General features: G+C 39.3%; 1 protein-coding gene across 1 annotated transcript in view; it reads right to left on the minus strand.

Annotated features, from left to right (window-relative positions):
• The window catches only part of Impg2 (interphotoreceptor matrix proteoglycan 2), a 93343-nt gene that overhangs the window by 56820 nt on the left and 12301 nt on the right, over nucleotides 1-24222 (minus strand). The window contains exons 3-5 of the mRNA XM_013515197.1: nucleotides 9816-9982; nucleotides 6704-6735; nucleotides 6464-6487 (exon numbers count right to left, since the gene is read on the minus strand). Coding sequence (XP_013370651.1) covers nucleotides 6464-6487; nucleotides 6704-6735; nucleotides 9816-9982 — 223 coding nt within the window. The remainder of the gene's footprint in view (nucleotides 1-6463; nucleotides 6488-6703; nucleotides 6736-9815; nucleotides 9983-24222) is intronic.

The raw sequence follows: 24222 nt of genomic DNA on the forward strand, positions 1-24222 counted from the left end.
AATTTGTGGGTTTTCTTTTTACTCTGCTGGTGATTTCTTTAGATGTGCAGAAACTTTTCAGTAGGATGAGATCCCAGTTGTTGATTCTTTGAAGTATTTCACGTGCAGTTTGGCTTTTGTCCATGAACTCTCTGCCTACCCCTATGTCTTCAAGGTTTTTACCTACTTTCTCTTCCAATAGATTTAGTGTTTGCTTTAATATTGAGATCTGTGATCCATTTTGACTTGAGTTTGGTGCATGGCGGTAGACTTGGGTCTATTTTCAGTCTTTGGCAGGTATTGAGCCAATTTTTCCAGCACCATTTATTAAAGAGGCTATCGTTCTTCCAGTGAGTTTGTTTGGCCTCTTTATCAGAGATTAGGTGGCTGAGTATGTTTATGGTTGTGGCTGTGTCTTCCAGTGTGTTCCATTGATCCTCAGGTCTGTATTTTAGCCAGTACCAGGTTGATTTTATGACAGTAGCTTTATAGAAGAATTTCACATCAGGGATTGGAATTCCACCTGACTTGTCCTTGTTGCCCAGGATTGATTTTGCTATTCTGGGTCTCTTCTGGTTCCAGATGAATTTAAGGAATGTTTTCTATACATCTGTGAGGGATGCTAATGGTAGTTTCATGGGAATTGCACTGAATCTGTACGACTTTGGCAGTATGGCCATTTTCACAATGTTGGTTCCTCCTATCCATGAGCAAGGAATATTTCCATTCATTGAAATCCTCTTCGATCTCTTTTTTCAAAGTACTATAGTTTTCATTGAATAGATCTTTTACTTCTTTTGTTAGATTGATTCCTAAATATTTCAATTTCTTGGATAGTATTAATAAACTTAATTTTTAAAAGCAAAAGATAAAATAAAAACTGAAGCCCTGGAAGCATCTTACACTCCTTGGTGTATTACAGGTGCCTCCTGTATCTGGGGGCTCGAAGGGTGCAGGAGAAGCCAGAGTCAAGTAGGCAAAATAAGGAGTAAAGAAACAAGAGGTGGGAGGACGATTGAGAAAGAGGAAAGAAGCCAGGCGTGGTGGTGCATGCCTGTAATCTCAGCACTCAGGAGGCTGAGGCAGGAGGGTCACTGCAAGTTCGAGACCAGCCTGAGCTACGAAGTGAGCTCTAGGCCAGCAAGAATAAGGAGGGGATCTTTTCAGAGCTCGGCCTTCGGCCGTGCCTGCCCGCCCCGCCTGGCCCCGGCCTCCCGCGCTCAGGAGGCGGCAGAGAGCAGCAAGAGGAAGCGACCCCATCCCCTCCACCGCGGACCCGCTTCTTCGCGCCTCCCGCAGCAGCCGCAGCAGGCTCCTCCTGCAGGGCGGAGCGCGGAGGCCGCTCTGCCCTGGCGGGTCCGGATGTCTGGCTCTGCCGTGGAGGGTCCCGGATGTTTGGTTCCTCCTGGAGGCTCTTCCGCCGGGTTAACTTCCGGGTCTGCAGCGTCGGGCTGCCTAGTTGGGAACACAGCTGCAGGGGCCGCAGCGGGCGGTGGCGCTCGGCCGCCGGAAGCCGCTGCTGCGCGCGTCGACGCTTCTCCGCCCTGTCCGCAGGGCGGGACTCACCCCTCCTCCGCCGCGGTGCCCAGCCCCGCCAACACGAAGCTGTTTAAGGGCTTTTCTCCATGCTTTTATTCCGTCACATATTCAGCATTTGTTCAAAGCTTCTCAGCCTGTTTTCTCCAACAGAAGTGTCCAGTCATTCCAAAATCAAAAACAAAAACAAAAAAATCTTCAATTTGGTCCTGGCCGGAAGTGTAACATAAGAGATAACAGATAATGCAGCTGAAACGGAGTTTCACCAGTTTTTTAGTAGTGCTGGGGATTGGACCAGGGAGCCGAGCTACATTCCCAGCTCTTTTCATTTTTTTAAATTTTAAGACAGGGTCTCCCAAAGTGGCTCAGGCCAACTTCAAATGTGGAGAGCCTCCTACCTCAGATTCCAGAATAGCTGGAATTACACGCATGCACTACAACGCTCCGCAGTATTGGTTAAAAATAAATACTATTCAACAGCAGCAAAATTCAATCATTTTTCCAAACGTATACACCAAGCTGACAGCTACTTCTATTTATTATTCCAGTAGAAACAATCTGTCATACAAGATTATTACGTTTAGAGATTTCACTATTTTTATTTTATTCTAAAATTGCAAACAGATTTTTAAAATAGACAAAAGACAGTATAAACCCCAGATTGAAGTTGTTTCGGCTGGCCATGGTGGCGCACACCTCTACTCCCAGGAGAGGCAGGAGAACTGAGGCTAGTTTGAGGCCAACCCGGGCTACATAGTGAGTTCAAGGTCAGCCTGAACTGCATAGTGAGATCCTGTCTCAAAACAAAAAACAAACAAAAAGTTTTTGCAAATTTAGAGTCAGAGAACCTGGGATCAAAACTCAATGCCACCATTCACTAGCTATGTTATACTCATTCATTTATTCATTTGATATTTATTGAGCTCTCATTTTGAGCCAGGCAGTATCTGAGACCTTAGGAATATAGAAGTGTACAAGAGTTAGCCCAAATTTTCTGAGAGGAAAGCATTATGGGATCACGGATCACAGAGTACTTCCTAAAGGAAATGATGGCTAAACTAAGGGGGAAAAAAAACCAATGTGAGTTTGTTACCCAAGCAACCAAGACAGAGCTATAATGGAGTAAGAGTGGTCTAAAAGAGTGTGAATAGACAGATGAGGCTGGAGGCTTAACACAGGCGGACTGTGAAGAGCCTCTGAGCCTTCTGTTAGTCTCAGTTTTGAGAGGCATGAAAAAAGAAAGGTTTGTACCTCTATGGCTTGGTCAATTTTTCATGCCTGTACCTTGAATATAAGCAACTTCTTTGAAGGTAACAATACGCAGTGTGCTAACCATTGTTACTCTCCTACAGTCTTGTTTAGAAATTTTATACCAGTGTTTTTATTGTATTTTTATCTTTAAAATAAAAAATAAAATAAAATAACCCTTTTAACTATTTAAAAAAAAAGAGTGGGCCAGGGATATAGCTCAGCGGCACAAGCATCTGCCTGGCAAGCACAAGGTCCTAAATTCGATTCCTGGTACCAAAAATAAAAATAAAAAAAAGAGTGAAGAACTACTAAATTGTCTTGTATAAGGAAGAAACGTGATGAGATCTATTACTTGAGATATCTCTAATCACAGTGTTGGAAGCGGCTCAGAGGGAGGTGGAGAGGTGTGCTATCAAGCCTTTGTACTGGAAAAGAGTTGCTAACATGAATTAGAATAGGTATAGTAAAGTCAGAAAGAAATTGGTAGAACCAAGGGATTATTAAGAAATAGAAGAAAATGGAAAATAAGAGACAGGAATTCCGTTAACTAGATATATGATAGTGCTATTCGCTGATGAGAGGGACTTAAAAAGAAACATATTTCGAGGAAAAGATTAGCAGCTTTGGAGACACTAAGTTTATGGAGAACTTGCACAAATCAGCCTGGACCCAGCAGATGAAAGTTGGAGGAGATAACTTCTAAAGTCCCATCTAGCTCTATCATAATGTGGTGGGTGACAACAATGGTCAACTTGTAACGCCCTGAAATGAATCAGCGTGGTGCTGGGTGTGGAAGGCCCACCTGAGAATTGTTGCCAACAGCATTAAAAAAAAAGAGAGAACTGGAGGGGAAGATGGTGCACTGTTGGTTCTCCTGGAGAAGCTGGTCACACTGGTTTTCCTCGTATGAACTAGACTGTTCTCATCATCGAAGGAGGTCGGGACCTCACTGTCACTGAGGATGACTGGTTCTCCTTGGGGGAGCTCTGGTCCTTACTCTGAGCATCACTCCCTGGTTCCAGTGCAAAAGCCTGCTAGCACAGATCCTTCATCCCACTGGCACAGACTTCCTAGCTTCCACCACTGACCTTGGGGCCTTCCCAGTGCAGGTCCTTGATACAGACTTGCATGAGACATTGCTGTGGGCTCTAGGCCTCCAGCTGGACTCATGTAGGACATTGCTGTGGGATCCAGGCCCTCAGCTGGATTCTTTGGGTCTCCAGTGTGTGGCTAGATCTCCTGCAATCTTTGCATTTGACTCTCTGTGTGAATATTACAAAATAACCCTATAAATTATGTGTCCTGTGTTAAATCTTTTCCCTCGTAAATGCTGACTACAACACATTACAATAATAGATTTACAAATGGCTAGAAAATATTGTTTAGGAGTGATTGCCTTTAGGGAAAAAAAGCAAAAATGTATATTATTATTGAAGGTTTATTAAAAGGATATGCTTTATAAGCAGTGCATTTTCTATAAGAATATCAGAAAACATTTTCCTAAAATCAATATTTCACATGTATATAGAAAATATGAATATAGGATAAACACTATCCCACTCTCCATGAGAATATTAGACAGTGAACAACATTCCACTTTAATATGTATGCACTAATGGTTTTTTATTTAGAATAAACATACTGATCTATGACAGTCCTTTTGGGAGAGTTTTTAAACACATTCTAGAAAACGCTCTGCCAGCAGATGAATGATGCTTTGTACTTGTGTTTACCTTTTTCTGGTAAAGCTATTAGCTCATCATTAAACCTTCAATAACCTAAAACAGCGATTCTCAGCATCTGCTGCACATCAGCATTACCTTGAGATCTTTTGAAAGATCTCAAGCCACGCTGTGATCTATTAAATTAATCTGTGAGGCTGGGGCACAGTTCAGTCAGTACTGAAACTACTAGCCTAAAGCTTCCTAAATGAGTGAGGCCTTCTGTTTATAAACAAATGCTTAGACCGAGAAGGGTCCATACCAACCAGTCCAGCAAATTCACAGATAGTGAGTAAACATCAGTCATATGCTTCACTCACTTAACACAGGTCTGTGATTCAGAACCCCAGCCCAGAACACTCATTACAGACCCACATCCAGCAGGATGAGCCTTCTGCTCCTGTCCTCCTGGCCCACCTGTCTTGCAGTGCCTATAGAATCCCATGAAAAAGGGACAAACATCTCAGCGAGCCCCACAATAGCTAGTGTGGGGATTGTGGGACAACACAAGTCCTCTAAGCTCCTCATCATTTCAAGTCCCCATTTGAATCTTCTGTCTCCTGACCAACAGGGCTCTTTACCATGTAGTTCACTCGAGCATAAAAACCCCTGGGACTGGCAGGACTCACGAGAGTACTTACTCAGTCCCTTATTTGCTGCAGTAACAATCACAGGAACTCTTGTGAGCTCTGCTTCCCAGCAGCTAAGAGATCACACCCAAAGAACCACACGGCCCACATTTAAGTGGATGTCCCACCCCGGTTCCAGCGTAACCCGGGCAGTGGCATGAAAACCCACGGAGTGCCATTTCCTGGTACTCACTCTCACAGAGCTGCAACGCCTGTGGCAGGTCATCTTCACAACGTGACTGGACTTAGAAATGCCGAGGAGATTACTGAAGCACACTTCTGAGAGCGTCTGTGCGGTGCACAGTGGTGTGGCCATGGGGACTATGTCTGGTCTGTGGCTCTTTTCGGTTTGGGCGTGCGTGTGTTATGGGGGAATGCGCCCAGAGCCTTCACACAGAGCTACAACCCCCGTCTGTTTTTTACTTTTAGTTTTCTCACAGTCTGTAAGGCCTCCGGGGTGGACTTTAACTTGCATTTCCCCCGCCTCCGCCTCCCCGAGAGCCGGGACTGTATGCACGCGCCACCACGTCCAGCCTGCCCCGCCCTATGTGGCTTGATTGTTCTCCTCTTCCTGGCTGCCATGCGTTAAGCAACTCTCCTGCTTCCTGTCCTCTGCCATGACGCTTGCGCCTTGGAGCCAGCTCGCCATGAACTGAGACTGCTGCAACCAGGTCCCCAGATGAACCTCTCCTCCTTTAATCTGTGGGTGTCAGTATTTTCCCCCAGCAACAGGAAAGCTGACTGATACACACCCCACTACTACCCATACGTATATTCCAGCTCTGCTTTGTCTCAACTCTGCTGTTCAGGTAGGATCTCCTGACACTGCTTATTTACTTGATTTTTCAACCTAGAAGTGCTTTCCTATGTAATTATTCACATAGTGGCATAATCTAGATATTCTGAGGATGGGTAGAAGTTTTCAGCTGCCTATAGGCTCAAAATACCTCATCTTCTGTGATCTACTTTGTTGCTACCACTGCCTAAGAAGCAGAAATTATCTTGGCCCTATGCCTAAAGGCCAGTATAGTCAAGAATCGTAGCACTAATGGGTTCATTAAGGTTGTGCTACTTTTATGTTTCAAGATCATAAGAATAAAGTAAAAAAAACTAATCCACAATACCATTTAACAAACTAGCATCTACAAAGGTATCTTCTACTAAGGTAACAGTTTTAACCGTAACAACAGTGGATCATTCCTAGATCAAGCCATAAATCTGTTTTCTTATCCAAGAGAGAAACAAGTCTGCCTCCTGATAAGATTAAAAGCAAATGAACATCATGGCTATGGTAGTTTTCTGGAAAGGGACGTGGCCCCAAGATATTAAAAAGCATTTGAGACTTACCCACATGCTTGATCTTGGCAGGAACTGGCAAGAAAATAGAATAGGAACCAATAAATTTGGGGTGATTAAAAGAATTGAGATGTGTTACATACATATACCAGCTCCCCACAGTGAATGTAATCATTATGTACTGCAACATGTGCTAATAAAAATAACAAACAAAAAAACAGGGTGATTCTTACAGTAGATATTACACGTCTATTTTACCAAACATAAATTTAGGGAAAAAGAGACACTCACCTGCTTACCATTTCCTTTGTGTGAACCAGTTTCTAAGGAAAACAAAGATACAACAATAACAAAGAATCAGGAACACATATGAAGCAGTAAATAAAACTTATTTCATAGAGAACACTAACGCACTAACATGGTAGAATATATGTTAATATTCCTTATGTTTAGGCAAATGATGAACACAGGTGCTGATGGTGTCAAGTTTGTTTCATGATGTGGGAATATCCCAACATTCAGTCTGTATTTATGTGCCCCAAAGTTACGTTCATTCTTAGCTGGTAGAGATTAACAGAGTTTACTTGCTAATCATCTCCCCAAAAGTTTACAAACAAGAGATGGTAGAGTTTTACATTTACCTGCCATGGACTTTGAATTTTGTGATGTAAAAATTTATAACATTGTCCCACAAACATAGGAACATGTAAATAATATAGCTGATGAACCCATTTCTTCAGAATTCAGACCCAAAAAAAGCCACTGTCACCAATTAGATTTTCCTCAAGGGCAATCCAAAGTAAAGTGTCTCCAGGTTTCCTCTACATTAGTAGTTTTAATTTGAGACCAACATGATGAGAAAAACACTAACTACTAACTTAGAACTAAAACCCTAGCTCTAAATCCTAGTTTCCCCTCCCTAGACATATAGGCAAATCCCAGAATCACCCAGGGGCCACGCATGGACTCAGATGTCAAGTTGAGGGACTATAACCTTAACACCTCAAATGATGTTGGCACATAACTCACTGCTCCTCTCCCTTGTCAGGGTTTGGATCTTAAATGCCCTCCAAAAGCTCGTGTGTTCAAGGCTTGGTCCCTAGTGCAGCGATATTCAGAGGTGGGCCTTTGGGAGGTTCAGATCGTGAGCGCTCTGACCGCAACACTGGACTGAACCATTTGTGGATTCATAGCTCCATCGGTTTTGGGAGCGGGGTTTTGTTATAAAAGCGGAGTCTATCCCTTGCCGCACTGACCATCTTGAACTGGGCAGCTTTCCCCTTGTGCAGGCTTCCACCTAAAAGCACCCGGGTCAAGTTACCACGGACGGAAGCCTCCAAAACCAGAAGCCAAGATAACCCTTTAGTCCTTTAAACTGATTTCTCCCTGTTATTCGGTCGTGCAAAAGCTCCTTAACACTCTAGTCTCTCCTAGCATAAGCTCAGCCGTTTTCATGCTTCCAGACACTAGCACAGGGCTGATGATTCCTGTAGCTGTGCCTACAAGCCGCACCGCTCTCCTTAGCTGTATACCTACATACCAGGCAACTCGCATTTCACAGACGGCTCAAACGACACATCCAAATGTGAACTTATATTCCCTATCACTCCACAGAACTGCTTCCCTGCCTAGGGTCTTGGTCTTTGTCAGCCAAGGCAGACAGTGGGAGACCGTTCTCCTCCCATCCAGTCTATCACAGCCTGCTAATCTCGGTTCCTATCTACGTCTCCCACGCTCCCTTTCTCCGTCTCCTGGTCTGGTGAGAAACCTTGCTGTCTTGGGCCTGGAGTACTGAGGCAGCGTCAGCCCTGGTTTCTTTGTCCCAGCCTCCTGGGGTGTGCAGAACCATAACGATGTCTAATATTGAATGTCCTTGTCTGTAAATGGGGTAATGCTACCTCTTTGTAAGGCTATTTATTAGATACAGTGTTTCTAATAAACTGAATACATAGATGGAATAATCGCCAGTATCATAATTATAAACATTGAGCAGTTACAAATGTGACAGGAAAAAGCACACAGCTTGAAATGTGAGGTACCATGATTAAAAATTATGTCCATTTCAAGACAAAAAATCTGCATACTTTCAAAATGTTTATAACCCTACAAAATCTGCCTCTGGTCTACCCATGTTTATCAGATCATTTTCTCTCTACAACTCACCCCCATAGAATGAGATTTTCTCTATGTAAAACCAAAATGAAAACACTAGTGTATCTCCACTAGAAATAAAAGCTTAAAATAGGAAAAATTTGATAATATGTCACTACTTTATGATGTGTACTTTAAGATGTACTCTGGTTGGACTCAAATAAAAATAGTCAGGGTTACTCATTTGGTTAATAGTGTTCAGTCTTTGGAAGGTATATACTACCAACAATATTTGAAATAATATTCATAAAGCTTATAAACTGGAGCTTACTTCAATTGTGGGTATTGCTTAAATACTATTGTTTCAAAAATATCTACTGCATATTCACTGCACCACAGGAATGCAAAAACTAACATGTAATGACATACTCATTGCCTTTTTTTGAGACAGGGCCTCACTATGTAGCCCAGGATGGCCTCAAGCTCACAGTGATCCTCCTGCTTCCTCCTCCCAAGTGCTGGGATTGCAGCTGTGCCCCACCATACTCTGCAGTATTGGCTCATAGTGTAGTAAAGGAATACAACTGCTAATGATGAAATATAAGAACTACAATATTAAAGAATAAAGAAAGAACTGTGGAATCTCAAGGCATTTGGGAGCTAAATCTGGTAAACTAAGGCCTGGTTCTTCACACGGAGGGTTACACGGGAGCTGAGGACAGACGGGCCTTGCACACACGGGCGGAGGTGCACATCAGGCGCGTGCACATCAGACATGCACATCAGGCGCGTGCACATCAGACAGCGCGAGCGGTTTGCCACGTTTGCCAGAACAGTGTATTTTTCCTGCTATGAACACAGGCGTGCCACGTGGAAAAGGGAAAATGAGTGGGTCACCTGTCCCGATGCCACTTATTCACCCTTCGCCAAGAGTGAACTCATGTGCAAAACGAGGAAATCAGTACATCATTAATTAGAATCATATGTATGCCTCACTAGACATTTGTTTAATGGAACTACAACCTCTGTCTTAATTAGAATCATTTATATCATCTGAATTAACATGTAAATTGATTTGGCAAAAAGTCTGACTCTCGCAGATCTATACTTATAGCCTAAAAATGTCTGTTGAATATTATTCCCAAATATCTACATTTATGAACAAAGCTGAGGCCGTTAGCTGATCAACAATGTTTACTATAAAAGCCAAAGCTAGAGATAAAAGACCAAGTTCTAGCCTAGGGCGGTTCACCGCAGCTGTGCGTGTGCTCCTTCAGCAGTGCACCAACGGCTCCCTCCCTGGGACACCTACCTTCATGAGTAACCTTCTGTGTTCCACAGACTGACTGAAGTTTGTGCCCATTTCAAATATACTTGTGATTCCACCCTCACACAAATCCATCCAGTGACGATATTCCTTGCTCCCAGGCAGTCGATCCCAGAAGGTCTTGAAGGCTTCCCAGACAGCCTCCTGGCACACTGGAAAATGACAGAGACGTTTTCATAAAATGCTGGCATGCCCGAGGGTTCACATGATGACCACGGAAAGATTCGTTCAGACTTCACTCCGACGCTCCGGGCCATCATGCCCTTTTTTGGGCGGAGAACCACAAGAATGATTGAAAGATTTCAGTTAAAAGCTTTTCTCTATGTCTATTTAAATATTTCAGTTCTGAAGAGAATCTGCTCTCCCTGCTCTTTTCCTTTGTAAAAGAAATCAGCTCACCTCTTAATAAGCTGGAGTCTTATGCATTATAAAAGTAGACTTGATAGTGAACATACAGTATTTAATGAAGTGTCCCTAACGGACTGTGACTTTAAGTTTCTTTAGTGTTTACAGATGGTCCCTGGTCACAACTTCAGACACCAGCCTGTCAGCTCTCAGGATGGCTTGGGAAAGAGACAATGACATTTTTTAATGGGCTGAAGTCTTCTGAAAAAGTGCAGTGACTGAATTCTTTGTATCCAGTGCTATGAAAACATATCACATATGTCTAAATAGGAGTAGTTAATAGGAGCTGGGAATGTAGCTCAGTGGCAGAGAGCTTGCCTGGTATGTATGAGGTAGTGGATTCAATTCCAAGAACTGAAAAAAAAAGTATTAGAAACTCCTCAAAGCTTATGGAAATTTACAAATAGTTTATAAAAATCAAGAAGAGGATGTTCACTTGGAGTAATTACTCTGAAGCTACTACATTTCTTATCTGAAAACAGAAGATGGTGAGTTTGAAATTTTACAGTTTTTCTGATTTCAGGTTAGGGATGCTCAGCTGTATCATGTTGCATTCTAGTTGTTTGATGATGATTGATGGGAGGAAATGGTCAAAACCAAAAACAATGCTTTAGCAGAGTGAAATATATGAATGTTAAATATTTTCTATCAATTGAATTTTCATGGTTAACTCAAACCTTCAATTACAAATAGTTCTGGGACAACGAGATATCCACACGAAAAGCATGAAACCTGGACCCTTACCTCAAATTATATACCAAAATGATCAAAAACTTAAACGTGTAAGCCAAAATTATAAAACTCTTAAAAGAAAAGACAGAAATAAATCTTTATGACCTGATGTTTGGCAGTGGAGTCTTTAAAAATGAAAACCACACACATATGGAAAATATATAATTGGGCTTCATCAACACAAAAAGTTTTTGTGCGATAAAATCACAAAGAAAGTGAAAAGACAGGGCCCAGGACTATAGCTCGGTGGTAAAGTGGTTGATGAGCATGTGGCCCTATGTTCAATCCCCAGCCCTGCCAAACAAACAAACCACAAAGAAACCCAAGTGAAAAGTCAATCCATAGGAAGCAAGAAAATAACTGCCAGGCACGGTGGCGCACACTTATAATCCCAGCACTCAGGAGGCTAAGGCGGAAGGATCAAAGTAAGTTTGAGGGCAGCCTGGGCTACTCAGTGAGTTCACAGCTAACCTGGCCTACACAGCAAGACTCCATCTCAAAAGAAAAAAAAAGGCTGAGGAGAGAAGATGCTCTCAAACCATTTATCTGGTAAGAAATTTATGTCCAAAATGTATGAAGAACCCATGCAACTCAAAAACAAAAAGACAACCCAATTTTAAAAATAGGAAAAGAAGCCATACAGACTTGTTTTCAAAATAAGATAGAATAACCAATAAACATATGAAATTATGTTCAATATTATTAGTCAGTAGGGAAACGGAAATCAAAATCAAAATGACACTCCACTTCACACCCACAAGAATATTTATAAATAACAGTCCTGGAAAAGATACAGAGTCATCAAAACACTTACACACTGTTGGTGGAAATAGAAAATGGTGCTGGCATTTTGTAAAACAAGCTGGCAGTTCTTCATTTGGAAAAATAAGGTTACCATATATGATGCAGAAGTTCTCTTCGCTAAAATGAAGCTAATTAACCTGTTAATTAGTGAAAGAGTACACTAAAGGCAGTGCATCCACACCATAGTAATTACTGGGTCACAAAAAGGAGTAATGACACATCTACCACATGGATGACCCTTGAAAACAACATGTGAAATAAAAGAAACCAGTCACAAAAGACCACATATTATATGAACTCACTTTTATGACATATCCACAACAGATAATTCTATTGAACCAGAAAGGAGACGTGATTATTTAAATCTAGGGAACAACAGAAGAAACAGGATAATAGATAAAATTGTTTGAGTTTCTTTTTAAAGTAATAAAAAAGGTTCTTCAATTAACTGTGATGGTAGTTTCACATTTCTGTGAATACACCAAAGAACCATCTCATTTTGTACTTTAACTTGGTGGATTATTTGATCTATGAATCCATGCATCTCAATGAATCCACTTTTCAAAATGCAACTCTTTCTGGAAAAATACCATATCCTTTATTTACCCAATGGCTTTTCACTTGGGAGCTTTCTTATAAGAAGGTACAAATAATTAACTTGGAATAACAGAATTTAAAATAAACTTCCAGGCAAATGGCAAAGTGGTGAGCAGCAGAGAGAGCATCTCTGAGATTCCCCTGGAACACAGCAATGTGAGGGACAGAGGACGGAGAGAAGTGGGTCCCCAGGACCCAGGAAGGATCTGAAGTGATGGTGGAAGCCCAGGGGGAAAGCAAAGAGAGAAACTTCAAGGAAGGAGGACGCAGGCCGTGCCTTTTCCCTGAGCCCAGTCTCACTGTGTAGGAGGGGCTGCCTGCACCTGTAGATACCCAGTGGCTGCTGGTGACCCCAAAGGCCTGCACAGTGAAGCAACCGGTGGAGAAGGGCAGTGGACCGCAGCGGACTGCCGTGGCTGGTGAGCTGTTCCCACTGGGACTGCCCACAAGGGAGGGTAACTGGCCAGGAGGCACCTTGGAGCGAGGCCAGCTGAGCTCGGGACTGAGCGGCTGCTGCCTCCACCTAGTGGCTCCCAGTGGGACAGGGCCAGTGAGGGACCAGGAACTGCTGCAGGCTGGGCACGTCCAGTTCCAGCCTCCCAGCCCGAGGCCAGCTTGAACTTCAGAGGAAACAGAGGTACAGGCTCACTGGGATGGTCCACTACCCCGCCATGGAGCTGAGGCTGGCTTGCTGAGATTGACTGACGCAGATCTGGACTCCTGTCTGCCCATGTTGTCTGCAAGGGCCAGCACAGATACTTTCAAGTGGACATTTTTTTTGCTTTTCTCCTTTTCTTTTTTATTTTCTTCTTTTCTTTCTCTTTTTCAGTGTTTTTTTATTCTTTCTCTATGGCTTGTTCTTGGTTTCCTATGAGTGTGAACATGTTTTCCAGGTTTTTGTTCTGTTCTGTTCTGTTCTTATTTTCATTTCTTCTTTCTCTCCTTGCCCCTATCTCCTGCACCGGTTTTCCAAAGTTTGCATGATCCTTCTTTGTTCCCCAGCCTTGCTTCTAATCTCTTCCTTTTCTTCTATTTTTCTATTTTCTCCCCTCTCCTTAATCCCTTTTAAATTTTCCTCCCTGAGGATAAAATTGCCATATTGAAGGCTTATTTACTGCATACAATTTTCTAGTTTCTTTAGATTTTGTTATATAACCACAAATCTGGTTTGTACAGGTAAAGGTGGCAAATTAATAGTTACCTCAGTTTGTCATTTTCTAGGCTGTGTTTGATGCTACTGATATTGCTGATGGTGCCACTTTAGCCAAAGTGACACATACTTATCCTAAGCAGTTGTTCTTCCTGCTATACCCAGACTGAGACTGCTCAAGGGTCATAAAAAATCCTATAGGCCAGTACCAAAGAACAAGGGGCTGGGCTAAATAGGCAGCAACTTCTCATTCCCAATAAATTGAAGAGGTAGGATCTTGCAACAGACTCAAAATCCAAAATTGACCTATGTCTGGAAGACATCTCTGAGAAGTAGTCATTTCCTAAAGGTTCTAAATGCTAGCAATAACACTACTCACCATAAGCAACTTATAAGCATCAAACCAGAAATTAAACTAAACAAATACAAAATGAGAAGACACTTAAACAAGATGTAACCCGAGACATTCAGCTCACCAAAGACAAACCCGGGGGAAATGAAGTGGAACAATCTGAAAGCCACCCTCCTGGACTCGCTGAAGTGATAACAACGAAGCAAATGAACAAGGCTCTATAAAAAATCAAATCAGAAATAATTTCTCAGATAACTACAAAGATAGTGACCATAATGAAAGTCATTCTTACAGACTCTATAGCATATAGAGATTTAAAAAAATAGAGGAGTTTAGGAGAATGATGGAAATCATGAATTCCCAACATAGGAAAGAAATTAAAACCATAGAACAGATATTGAGGAGATTAAAAATTCAATTGAAAGGATATGCATCAGAGTGAACCAATGTGAGAACAGACTCTCAGATACAGAAAACAATCATGAAAAGAAATATTTCTTTAAAATAGCAAAGGATTATGAGGAATCAACACAGCAGCTGCTAGATGATGCAAAAATGAATAACATAAGACTGACTGGAATCAATGAAAAAGCAGGAGATAGTGCAAATGACGTTTTTTTAAAAACCTGTTCACAGATGTTATGGCAGAAATTTCCATATTCCCCAACTCCATATTCCCCAACAAAATGAATCCACCAAGCAAAACAGACAAACAGAAGGGCGGAAAGGGAGCTAACAACAGGAAAGTAACATGACAAAGTCAGTACATAGCAGTTACAACCAACAATTTTAATGGTCACAACTCTACAATTAAAACAAACACTGGCAGAATAGATCAAGAATTTAAAATAGTTACAAACTGATAGAGAAAGAATGTGGGGGAGGACAGTCTAGAACTTTCATGCAGCACAGAAAAGAGAACCTAAATAGGACACTGCAGACAGCAGAAGATAAACATCAGTATAATTATGGTTGGAGATCTTAACGCCCCACTACCACAAGTACAGCGGTACCTCAGTTCACAAAAGCTTTTGTTTGTGAACAATTTGATTCACAAGCAGAAACATTTGGCAAAACTTTATTTTTGTTTACAAACTCTGCATCAGGTGATGAACACAACCGTGGCCATCTTTCCGTATGAACAGGGACAGGGCCATCGTTTCTGCAATCATGGAACAAAGTAAGTTCATGAGTCAGGGTACCACTGTAGATCAGCTAGCCAAAAAAATCAACTAAGAGGTATCAGAGATGCATCAACCCCTTGAAAAAGTGACTGTACAAATACCTACAAAGTGTTCCCTTCAACAACAGAATACACTCTTTTCAGGAGCACACAAAACTAGCTCTGAAAGAGACCACATACTAGCCCATAAAGCTTGCTTAAACACAAAATAATAAAAATTATTCCATCAAACCATCAGATCATGGTACATGAAACTAAAGATTGATGGCAACAGAAAACAGAAATTATATGAAAGATGGAGATTAAACAATACACTCTTGTGTGATCAAGTCAATCTCTTTAATGCACAAAGATGCAAATATTCACAGAAAGGTACTGTCGAAATTACAATAAATCATTAAAAAGATCATACATCATGACCAAGTTGGCTTCACCCCATGGATGCAAAAATGCCTCAACACATGCAAATCAATAAATCTAATGCATCACATAAAAAGAAGCAAGGGCAAAAACCACATGAAGATCCCTATCCATGCAGAAATAGCCTCTGACAAAATCCAATATTCATTCACGTTGAAAGCCCTAGAGAAAAGGTATAGAATTGCCTTATTTTTATGACAAACCTACTGTGAACATCACATTAAATTGACTTGAAAGCTTTTCTTCGGAAGTCAAGAACAAGACAAAGATGCCCACTCTCACCAGTTCTGTTCCATGTACTATTCAAAATTTTAACCAGAGCTATGAGGAACAAGAAAAAAATATAAGAATATATACAGAAAAGGAAAAAGTCAAACTTTACTTATTTGCAATGACATTATTCTTTACATAGAAGACCTAAATAATTCCACCAAAAAACTCAGAGAACTAATAAACAAATTCAGCGAAGTAGCAAGATACAAAAATCAACACTCAAAAATCAATATTCCTATGCACCAATAATAAATACACTGGGAAATACATTAGGAAAACAATACCACCCACAATAGCATCAAGAAAAATTAAATACAGTACTGAGAAATTAACCTAACCAAGGAAGTGAACAACTTCCACAGTGAAGAGTACAGTACTCTGAAAATGGAGATCAAAGAGAACATCAGAAAATGGAAAGTGTCCTGGGCTCATGAATGACAGCACAAAACAAAATAAATAAACTTTAAAAATGAAAACATGAAAAGACAAAGCAACAAAATTCCTCCGCAAACCCCCAATACCCACAAAGAGGAAGCAGGGTTCATTGACGGGAGGAAAACACAAGTCACACAGCCAAATTGTTCAAAAGGACAACAAAGAAGACGGACAAAAAGATCAATGAGGTGCTTGGTTGCATCACAGAGGATGTAACTAAACCTATAATGAATGTAATAAACAAAGTGATCAGAAAACTTAGAGAAGACACTAATAAAAAGTTAGCTAAACTAGACAAAATGATACGAACACGAATGACCAGTTGAGCAAAGGATCAGAATCCATGAAAAAGTTCCAAGCAGAAATGAAGGAAGTTAAAAATTACATTAAAAGTATGGGCAACAAAAGCAATCAATGTGAGGATGAAATGCTACAATTATGAGACACAGCCCTCAAAGACCCATTACTCAGAGATATCTTAAAAGCAAGATAAAAAAGGGACCCAAGAGCAGCTGCACAACACAAAGAAGATTAAGACTAATTGGAATAAGTGAAAAATCAGAAGACAGCAAAAAGGGCACCAAAAAACCTGTTTACAAAAATAATAGCAGGAAACTTTCCAAATATAGAGAAAGAATTAAGCATATAGGTACACGATTCATATAGAACACCAAACACTCATGATCACAAGACAGTCAACATACCCGAAGTCACATTATAATCAACATACCTGAAGTTCAACACAGGGACAGAATCTTAAAAACTGTTTAAAAAATAACCAATAAGTCACTTACAAAGGTAAACTTAACAAAATTAGATCAGATTTCTGACATAAACTTTAAAGATCAGGACAGCATGGAGGTTCGGGCCCTAAAACATAACACTTTCCAGCCCAAACTTATATACCTGCAAAACTTTCCTTCAAAATTGATGGAGAAATATTTCCGTGACAAAGAACACATCAAGAAATTCACGATCACTATTATGGCTTGTGTCTTGATGTCCCCCCAAAGCCTCATGCAGTCATGGGGTAAGTTTCTAGAGTTTTCAATTGACTCATGGTCCAATGCTAGGATTATGGGTATAAGTGCTACCCCCACCCTGGGGCGGGTAGCTTGCATACAATATAAGGGAGGGAAAGAGGCTTGCTCTCGCCTGCTCCTCCCTTTTTGCTTCTGCTGTTTTTGCTGTTTTCTGCTGTCATAAACTGCTGCCTTCTGCCATGTGCCACTCTGCCTTGGAGCCCGCTGATTATGGACTGAAATCTCCACAAAATGTGAGCTAAATAAATCTTTCCATCCTTAATTCTGGGCATCAGGTATTTTGTCTCAGCAATGAGAGAAAAGTAACTAAGACATGACCAAACCAAAAGCTACTTTTAAAAAATTCTGAAGGATATACTAGAAAGAAGAAATTAACCCAAGGATGACCCCCTCAATCTAATGAAAAGAATGTATCAAGAAGGGTGAGCAGTTAAGCAGAAGGTAAAAGGTGGGGGTCAGCAACAGGAAAGTGATGCAATTTCAGGAATAGGTCAGTAATTTTCAGCAGTAACTTTCAATGTGACTCATCTCCAATTCCCCAATAAAAGACAGAGACTGGCAGAACGGATCAAGAAACAAAACCCAAAGATATGCAGTACACAAGAAACACATTTAACTAAAAAATAAATTCAAAGATACAAAATCAAAGAATTAAAAACAATATTCATGCAACAAGAACCTGGGTGGGGACAGAAGTAGCTATCCAAATTTCAGAAAAAGTGAGTATCAAGCCAAAAATGATCAGAACAGGCAAAGAAGCTCGCTACATATTCGTGAAGGGAACAGTTCAACTGGGAGAGACAACAATTATGAATATATATTCAAGAAACACCAGGGTGCCCAATCTTATAAAACAAACACTGGTAGACATAAAAAAACTGATAAACACCAATACAATTATAATGAGGGAACCTCAATAACCTACTGTTAAAAATAGGTCAACTAGACCAAAAAAACACTATAGTAGAACCAAACATTAATGGACTTAATAGATATCTATAGAGTATTCCATCCAACAACCACAGAATACACATTCATCTCAGCAGCACACAGGACTTTTTCCAGAACAGAACACATCTTTGCCCCAAAAAGCAAGCTTAAAGAAATGCAAAAGAATCAAAATCACACCATACTCATTAGTGAAATAAATCAGATTCACATGTATAAACATCGTATTTCCTCCCTACTATAAGAACCTGAAAGAGTAAATAAAACCTGAAAGGTATAATAGATATTGTAAAAGGGAAAAGGAACTGTTCAAATAGGAAAGAGCAACTGGGATGAAAGAGAGGAGAGGAAAAAGAAAGAAGAGGGAAAAAAATATATTTATATATACACACACACACACAGGATAGCCAGGATAACTGTACTACTAATATCCTTGGGTTTATTGAAAGGAACTGTTAATGTGTAATTGTTTGATCAATCTTGCATGCCTACATATGTGCAACCATTTTGAAGATGACATCATGTAATATAACAACCACTGTTAATATCCTATCGCCATGTTTTGAAATTCTGTATCATTTTTATTGCTCTCCATGCTGTTTTGTTTATGTATTTGTTTTTGCTATTTTGGGCTTTTTAAAATGAAAAACAAAATTTATGTGTATATATAAGGAGAGCTGGAATAGGTATATTTCTGATGTCTGTGGTTCATTGAGAGGAACAGTCTATGCTTAAAATTTTCTTTTTTCTTGACCAATTTTGCACGCTTGAATTTGGTAATCAGAATGACTGGTCTGAAAACAACATGCAGTATAAGAACCATTGTTGAACTTCTACCATCTTGTATGGTGCAGCTCTGCATCCTTTCCAATGTTTTATTTACTTATTTATTTATTTGTTTGTTTGCATTTTACTTATTGTCTTTGTTTGATCAAGCTTACATTCTTATGTCTAGTGAACTGAAGAGCTTTGTTGAAGATAACAGTATGTAATGTAGCAACCATTGTAAATTTCTATCATTTTGTTTTGAGGTCATGTATCATTTTTGTTGTTTTTGTGTTGTTTTCATTTTGTCTTCATTGTTGTTTTATCAATTTTTTAATTTTTAGAATAAAAAAGAATCAAAATCATCCCATGCATCTTAACAGATCATAGTTCAATAAAACTTAAAATTAATGGGAAAAGAACCACAGAAATTATGCAAACAGACAATAAATAATAGTCCCTTGAATAATCAATGGGTCACAGACAAAACCAAGGAAGAAATTAGTTCACAGAATCAAATGATAATACCAACAAAACATACCAGAATGTAAGGTACACAATAAAAGCAGTCCTAAATGGAAGTTAATACTTGTGAATGCTCACATCAGAAAAATGGAGTGAGTCCAAATAAATAACCTAATGATCACCTCAGGGTGCTACAACACCAAGAAAAATCCAAATCCAAAGGTAGTGTGAGGAAGGGATCAGAGCAGAAATTAAGGAAATTGAGATTAAAAAAAAAAAATACAAAGAATCAATGATCAAAGAGTTTGTTCTTCAAAAGAATAAATAAAGTAGACAAACTTGTCCTAGCCAGTCTTAACCAAAAAAAAGACAAAAATGTGATTAAAAATTAAAAAGATAAAATCATAGCAGAAACCACAGAAATCCAGAAGAATATAGTAAATACTTTGAGAATCTATACTCTAATAAAATGAAGAATTCAAAAGAAATGGATAGGGCTGGGGATTTAGCTCAGCGGCAAAGCGCCTGCCTGGCAAGTGCAAGGTCGTGAGTTCGGTTTCCGGTACCGGAGAAAAACCAAAAAAAAAAAAAAGAAAAGAAAAGAAATGGATATATTTCTAGATATACACCAAAACTGAACCAAGAAGATATAAAAAACCTGAATAAACCAGCATCAGTCAGTGAAACTGAAGAAGTAATTTTTTTAAAACTACCAACTGAGAAAATCGCAGGTCCCAGTGGATTTACTACTGAATTCTATAAGAACTCTAGAGAAGATCTAATGCCAGTACTCCTCAAACTCTTTAATGAAAGTGAAAAGGAAACAGTACTCCCAAAGTCATTTCTAAGAAGCAACGATTACATTCATTCCAAAGAAAGAAAACAACTCAACCAAAAAAGAATGACAAGCCAATCCCTTTAATGAACATACGTGCAAAAATCAATCAATGAGGTACTGGCAAAGACAATGCAAACAATCACCAAAAAGATCACATATCATGACCAAGTAGAATTCATCCCAGGTATGCAGGAATGGTTCAAAATATACAAATCAACAAATGTAATATACCCCATAAACTGAAAGAAGGACAAAAATCACATGGTTATCCATCACATAGAAAAAGCATTTGACAAAATCCAACATTCGTTCATAATAAAAGTCCTAAAGAATGTAGATATAGAAGACCTTATCTAAATCTGTTAAAAGCTATTCATAACAAACCAATAGCCAATACATATTAAATGGAGACAATGGGACAACTTTACTTCTGAAATCAGGAAAAAGAGGGAGATGCCCAATATTAACCTCCACTACTATTTAATATAGTTCCTGGAACATTAACCAGAGAATCAGGGAAGAAAAAGAAATACAAGGGATATGGACAGGTTAGGAAGAATTCAGATTATTGATACTCACATATGACATAATTCTCTACGTAGAAGACCCAAAAAATTCCACCCAAGTCTCCTAGAATTGATAACCAAACGTGTGCACAGCAGAATACAAAGTCAATGCACAAAAATCAATATTAAACTTGTCAAGAATGAAGTCAGAGAAACAATACCTTTTATAAGCATCAAGAAAAATTACTTAGAAATTAATCAAACCAAGGAAGTGAAAGACCTCCATAATGAAAACTACAGCACTCTGAAAAGAAATCAAAGAGGATATCAGAAAATGGATTAATAGTCAAAATAGCCATACTTCCAAAGCCAATATATAGATTTAATGTAGTACCAGTCAAAATACCAATAGAATTCCTCACAGAACTAGAGAAAGCAATTCTAAAATTTATATGAAATCGGAAAAAATCTAGAAGAGCTAAAGCAATCCTGGACAACAAGACAAAGGCAGGCAGTATCACTACCTGAGACTTCAAGTTATAACACAAAGCTACGATGATTTAAAAACAGCATGATACTACGGGTTAAAAAAAAAAAAATTGGGTAAGTGGAATAGAACAAGTTCCACTTATAAACAACTCCGGGGGGCTGGGGATTTAGCTCAGCGGCAAAAGCGCTTGCCTGGCAAGCGCAAGGTCATGAGTTCGGTTCCCGGTACCGGAGAAAAACCAAAAAAATAAAAAATAAAAAAAATAAAATAAAATAAACAACTCCGGGCATGTCCACTACCCGATTTTGACAAGGGGGAGAAAACTTACACTGGAGTAAAGATAGCCTCTTTAACAAAAGTGCTATTAAAACAGGCTATCCACATGCAGATTAAATGTAGACCTTTATCTCTCACCATAACTAAACTAACACAAAATGGATCAAAGATCTAAATATTAAATCAGAAACACTTAACCAGCTGGAGGATAAAAAATGGAAAACTCTTGAAGATGTGTAGGCAAGGACTTTATTAAAAGAACCACAATGACAAAAGAAATAATACCAACAATCAACTAGTGGAATTATTCAAATTAAAATCTATTTATTTAAAAGAGAAAATAAAAATGATACAGAATTTGAAAACAAGATGATAAGAAATTAACAGTGGTTATTATATTGCATATTGTTATCTTCAAAGTAGTTGGTCAGGGGGCTGGGGATTTAGCTCAGCGGCAAAGCGCCTGCCTGGCAAGCGCAAGGTCATGAGTTCGGTTCCCGGTACCGGAGAAAAACCAAAAAAAAAAAAAAAAAAAAAAAACAAAGTAGTTGGTCAGAACACAGATACAGGTACACAAAATTAATCAAACAATATAAGCATTAACTGTTCCTTTCAATGAACTAATACAAATTAGTAGTGCAGTTATCTTAGCTATCTTGTGTATATGTACATATCTTTTCTCTTTTCCCCTTATCCTAGTTATTCTTTCCTTTTGAGCAATTTCTTTCCCTTTCACAGTATCTATTTTACCTTTTGGACCTTACTTATTCTTTCAGTTTTTTCCACTATGGAGACAGTACGATGTTTACACATGTGAGTCTGATCTTTTTCACTTATGACTATGGTCTCCAGTGGCATGCATTTACCTATAAAAGCCTCTAGTTATCTTTCTTTATAGCTGAGTAGTACTCCACCATATAAAAATATCACATCTTTTTATCCATTACTCAGATGATGGACATTTGGATTGTTTCCAGGATTTAGCTATCAGAAATTGTGCTGCTATAAACATTGGTGCACACATAGCGCTGTGGTATGACGTTTTCACTTCTTCTCAGAAAATACCCAGAATAGCTTGGTCAAATGGGACCTCTAATATGAACTTTTGAGGAATCTCCACACTGATTTTCACAGTGGCTGTACCAGTCTACACTCCCACCAACAGTGAAAAAGGGTTCCTTTTTCCCCACAGTCCCTCCAGCATTTGTTATTGGTTGATTCCATGATGATAGGCATTCTTTCTGGGGTGAGATGGAATCCCAGTGTTGTTTTAATTTGTATATCTCAAATGAATAATGCTGTTGAACATTCTTTATATATTTATTTGCCATTTGTATATGTTCATCTGAGAAGTGTGGATTCATCTCAGATGCCCATTTTTTTATTGGGTTTTTGAATTTTGGGGAACTGATTTACTTCTAATTCTTTATATGTTCTAGATAGAAGTCTTTTGTCTGAGGGACACTTGGCTAAAATTTTTTCCCAATTCATGGGATTTGTTTCATTCTGCTGGTGATTTCCTTTCATGTGCAAAGACTTCTTAATAAGGTGAGATCCCAGTTGTTGATTCTTTGAAGAATTTCCCGTGCAGTTTGGTTTTTGTTCATGAACTCTCTGCCCGCCCCATGTCTTCAAGATTTCTACCTACTTTCTCTTCCAGCAGATTTAGTGTTTCTGCTTCAATATTTAGATCTTTAATCCATTTTGACTTTAGCTGAGTGCATGGTGATAAACATGGGTCTAATTTTAGTTTCTGGCCACGTGGAAAGCCAGTTTTTCCAGCACCATTTATTAAAGAGGCTAACTTTCTTCCAGTGACCATGTTTGGCCCTTTTGTCAAAGATAAGGTGGCTGAATGTGCTTGTAGTTGTGTCTGCATCTTCTAATCTGTTCCATTGATCTTCAGGTCTGTTTTTTGATTTTTGTTTTTTTTGCCAGCACCATGATGATTTTATCACAGTGGCTTCGTAGTATAATTTTAAGTCAGGGATTGTGCTGCCTCCTGCCTTGCCTTTGTTGGCCAGGATTGCCTTTTCTATTCTAGGAGTCTTCTGGTTCCAGATGAATTTGAGGAATATTTTCTCTACTTCTGTGAGGTATACCAGTGGTATTTTGAGTAGGATTGCATTGAATCTGTATAACAGTTTTTGGGGTATGGCCATTTTCACAATATTTGTTCTTCTGATCCATGTAAAAGGAATGCCTTTCCATTTTCTGATATCCTCTTTGACCTCTTTTTTCAAAGTGCTGTAATTTTCAATGTATAGACCCTTTTATTTCCTTTATTAAATTGGTTCCTAAGTATTTCATTTTTCTGGGTGCTACTGTGAAGGGTGTTGTTTGCCTAATTTCTCTCTCAGTAGTTTGTTTGTGTATGGAAATGTTATTGATTTTTGAGTGCTGACTTTGTATCCACCTATGCTACTTAATTTGCTTATTAAATCTAGGAGTCTTTTGGTGGAGTTTTGGGGGTTTTCTATGTAGAGCATCATGTGATCCGTAAATAATAATTTAACTTCTTCCTTTCCCATTTTTATTCCTTTTATTTCTCTCTCTCATCTAATTGCTCTGGCTAATGTTCCCAGGACTATATTGAAAAGAAGTGGTGACAGTGAACATCCTTGTCTTCTTCCTCATTTTAGAGTAAAAGTTTTCAGTTTTTGTCCATTTAGTACTGTTGGTTGTTGGTCTGTCATAGATGGCTTCTATC

The sequence above is a fragment of the Chinchilla lanigera genome, unplaced genomic scaffold (genome assembly GCF_000276665.1).
Source record: "Chinchilla lanigera isolate Chin_1 unplaced genomic scaffold, ChiLan1.0 scaffold00026, whole genome shotgun sequence".
NCBI lineage: Eukaryota > Metazoa > Chordata > Mammalia > Rodentia > Chinchillidae > Chinchilla > Chinchilla lanigera.